The following is a 4,108-nucleotide window of genomic DNA, read 5'->3' as shown; positions in this document are numbered from 1 at the left end:
GCAGAGACATGAAGCAAAACTCTTCCTTCCTATGATTTTAGGCTCTGGGATACACTGGCTGCCTGCAGGTTCCCCTATTCATGATATATGATAGCAAACAAAAAAAATGTGGCTTCAGAGTATCCCTCTTTAAGCAAGAAATATTCAGAACTCGGCGAAAGAATGAGCAGGACTGCAGAACAAGGAGAAGTCCAGAAAAGAAGGGAAGGGCTCCCAGGGCTTTGGATGGGAAGGAGTTTCAAGAGTCAAACTGGGAGGAGGCCAGGAATCCATGTGTATAAAGTGACTTCTGAGATGAGAATGAGGCTCGTGCCGGTCCATCCAGGCATCTAAAGAATCTGAGTACGTCTTCAATAAGCACATGGATGATGTGATTGATTTTATTGAATCTTGTGACAATACAAACAACAAAAAAACAAGTCTGGATGAAAGGAGTGAAGGCAGCTGCCAGAATCTAGAAAAGAGACAATGGGGGCACCGGGGTGGCTCACTTGGTTAAGGGTCAGACTTCAGCTCAGGTCATGATCTCATGGCTCATGGGTTCTAGCCCTGTGTGGGATTTTGTCCTGACAGCTCAGAGCCTGGAGCCTACTTAGGATTCTGTGTCTCCCTCTCTGTCTGTCTCTTACATTCTCTCTCTCTCTCTCTCTCAAAAATAAACATTTAAACATTTAAATAATAGATAGTGGCTTAGATTAAAGTGGTGATTGTGGAAGCTTCTTAAATGTGACAGGATACTTAAAATATAAATTGCATTAAAATTGACCATTTCAGTGATAACTTAGGTACTGGGCTAGAGACATTAAGAAGCCATGGATAAAGGCCATATCTCCTACATAACAAGCCAGACATCAGTGGTACTACTCACTAAGATATGAAAGAAGAGAAATACTCTTCCTCACCCTGACATAAGCAAAATAATTACATTTTATACGTAAATGTCGTGACCAATAAAAGAATGTGTTCACTGTATCAAATGAATGAGATTGGTAGAGAATCAGAGGGTCACATCACTTTAAACCAGATCTATATCGAAGATCTAAATTTATATGTGACAAATTTTCAATCTTGAGTTTCAGAGTAAACTCTGCAAGCTCATCTAAATAAAAATATAATTTTAAATCAAACACCGTAAAAGGATCTACAACAAATACCAGATTACTAGGCTATAATATTTACCTTCACCCATTATTTTTTATGAATATAAATTCTTCCCCTTTCTTGGTTCTGGATTTACTTAAATTACGTTGTCTGTACTGACAAATTTATTCTCCTGCTTCTCCTTTCCTTCTTTCTCCACCTGCTCCTTCTCCTCCTCCTCCTCCTCCTCCTCATCTTCATCCCCATCCTCCTTCACCTCTGCTTTTCTCTTTCTAGGATTTGGCCACTGAAGGACTATGGGCCAAAACAATTACACTTCTCTACACGGTTTTATTCTGCTTGGTTTCTCGGACCATCCCAAGCTGGAGATGGTCCTATCAGGAGTCGTCACTCTCTTCTACTTCATTACATGGGTAGGTAACACAGCCATCATCCTTGCGTCTCTCCTGGATGCCCATCTCCACACACCAATGTATTTTTTCCTCAGAAACCTCTCTTTCCTGGACCTATGTTTCACAACGAGCATCATCCCTCAGATGCTCGTTAACTTGTGGGGACCTGACAAGACCATCAGCTACGTGGGCTGTGTCACTCAACTCTACGTTTATATGTGGTTGGGTTCCGCTGAGTGCCTCCTCTTAGCTGTTATGTCCTACGATCGTTTCACAGCTGTTTGTAAGCCCTTGCATTATTTGGTCATCATGAACCCTCATCTCTGTCTCAAGATGATAATCACAGTGTGGGGCATTAGTTTGGCAGTTTCTGTATTATTATGTACACTCACCCTGAATTTGCCTCGATGTGGAAACAACCTTCTGGACCATTTCTTGTGTGAGTTGCCAGCTATGGTCAAGATAGCGTGTATAGACACCACATCAGTTGAAATGTCTGTTTTTGCTTTGGGCATCGTCATTGTCCTTACCCCACTCGGCCTGATTCTGATATCCTATGGCTACATCGCCAAAGCTGTGCTACGAATAAAGTCAAAAGAAGGCCAACAAAAAGCAATTAATACCTGTGGATCTCATCTCACTGTCGTGTCCATCTTCTATGGAACTATTATCTACATGTACCTGCGACCAGGTAACAGTGCCTCCAAAGACCAGGGAAAATTTCTCACCCTCTTTTACACGATCATCACTCCAAGCCTTAACCCTCTTGTTTATACCTTGCGGAATAAGGACATGAAGAATGCACTGAGGAAGCTGGTGGGGGTTGACCATGAATCTACAAAATCTAAGAGGAACCAAAAGTCATAGAGAGTATTACTCTGCATAAGGCAATTTAATACATTTTCTAATTATCTTTATTTGTTTTCTGCAAGTGTAATTAACACACAGTGTTATATAGTTTTAGTTTTAAGTGTACAATGTGATTAAACAATTCTATACATTTATCAATGCTCATCACGTGTACTTTTAATTCCCTTTATCTCTTTCACCCATCTACTCACTCACCTCCCTTCCAGAAATTACTAATTCCCTATATTTAGGAGTCTATTTTTTATTTGTCTCTTTCTTTTCTTTGTTTGTTCATTTGCTTTGTTTCCTAAATTCCACACATGAGTGAAATCTTATGGTATTTGTCTTTCTCTAACTGACTTATTTCACTTAGCATTACATGTTCTAACTCAGTCATGTTATGGTGGATTTTGTGGCAAAATTTTGTTCTTTTTATGGCTGAGTAATATTCCATTGTGTATACATACCACGTCTTCTTTATCCATTAATTTATCAATTGGCCCCTCGGTTGCTTCCATATCTTGGCTACTGTGAATAAGGCTATAGTAAACATGGGGTGCGTATATTTTTTCAAATTAACATTTTTACTGGAATTACTGGATCATATGGTAATTCTATTTTTAATTTTTCAAGGAAACACTATACTGTTTTCCACAGTGGCTGCACCAAATTGCATTCCCACCAACAGTGCATGAGGATAGTAATTCCTTTGATATCAGCCACAGAAATAGGTTTTGAAATATGTCTCCTCTGACCGGGTAAACAAAAGGAAAATTAAACTATTGAGACTACAACAAAATTAAAAGGGTTTGCACAGCAGAAGAAATAATCAACAAGAAAGAAGGCAAACTGCTGAATGAGAGAAGAAATATTCAAATGATATATCCAAAATATATAAAGAACTTACACAACTCAACACCAAAAAAAAAAAAAAAATCTGATTTGAAAATGGGCAGAGGACCCTAAAATACATTTTTGGAAAGAAGATAAATAGATAGGCAACACACATGAAAAGATGCTCAACATCACTAATCATGTGAGAAATGGAAATTAAAACCACAATAAGAGATCACTTTACATCTGTCAGAATGGCTAAAATCAAAAATGCAGGAAATAACAAGTATCAGCGAGGATATGGAGATTAAGGAACCCTCGTGTACTGTTTGCGGGAATCTATCTTTAATTTCTACTGAGGCAAATAATTCCTAGATCATAGAGAGAAGTAATAGAATAGTTGCTGTATACAAACATTCTGTGGATGGAAACAATACTATACCCAATCAACTTAGTTCTTATATTATTCTAATCATTGGCATATCTTGAGGGAAAATGGGTCATTAGGAATTTTAATTTTGTTTGTGATATAACACCAAGAGGCTGTAAATATAAACATGAAGGCATGTGATTTATTCTAAAGACCCATTGGAACTGTTTTGTTTATCTACTTTTGCATTTTCTCTGCTACTGTTTGCATCTTCAGAAATAGAGAACTGAATGGATGGTTTCACTTACTTTCTGGGGTACATGTACCATCGTTATGTACAAATAATTGTACATCCAATCTCTTTTGATGCCATACAAACATTTATCAATACCCCCAAAATGGGTCTTAGTTTTTGAAGTTCTTTCTTTACCATGATACAAGGAAGTGAGAAGACATAAATTAAAAGGTTTAAAAGGTAAAAAAAACAGTCTTATTCATTACTAATTCATTCATGAAACAATTATCCCATGGCTGTCTCAATCTCAATAACTAGCTTGAGTTT

The 4,108-nt window shown here is 37.8% G+C and overlaps 1 protein-coding gene across 1 annotated transcript; it reads left to right on the top strand.

Moving 5' to 3' along the window:
- Window positions 1-1,397: 1,397 nt before the first annotated feature.
- Window positions 1,398-2,360, top strand: LOC120249090 (olfactory receptor 2W1). The gene has a single exon (XM_039257591.1). It carries the CDS (start codon window positions 1,398-1,400, stop codon window positions 2,358-2,360), a length of 963 nt encoding a protein of 320 aa, XP_039113522.1.
- The last annotated feature ends 1,748 nt before the right edge of the window (window positions 2,361-4,108 follow it).

The sequence above is a fragment of the Hyaena hyaena genome, unplaced genomic scaffold, assembly GCF_003009895.1.
Source record: "Hyaena hyaena isolate Hyena2069 unplaced genomic scaffold, ASM300989v1 scaffold_637, whole genome shotgun sequence".
NCBI lineage: Eukaryota > Metazoa > Chordata > Mammalia > Carnivora > Hyaenidae > Hyaena > Hyaena hyaena.
The sequence above is the reverse complement of the archived record's forward strand: the minus strand, read 5'-3'. Positions and strand labels throughout refer to the sequence as shown.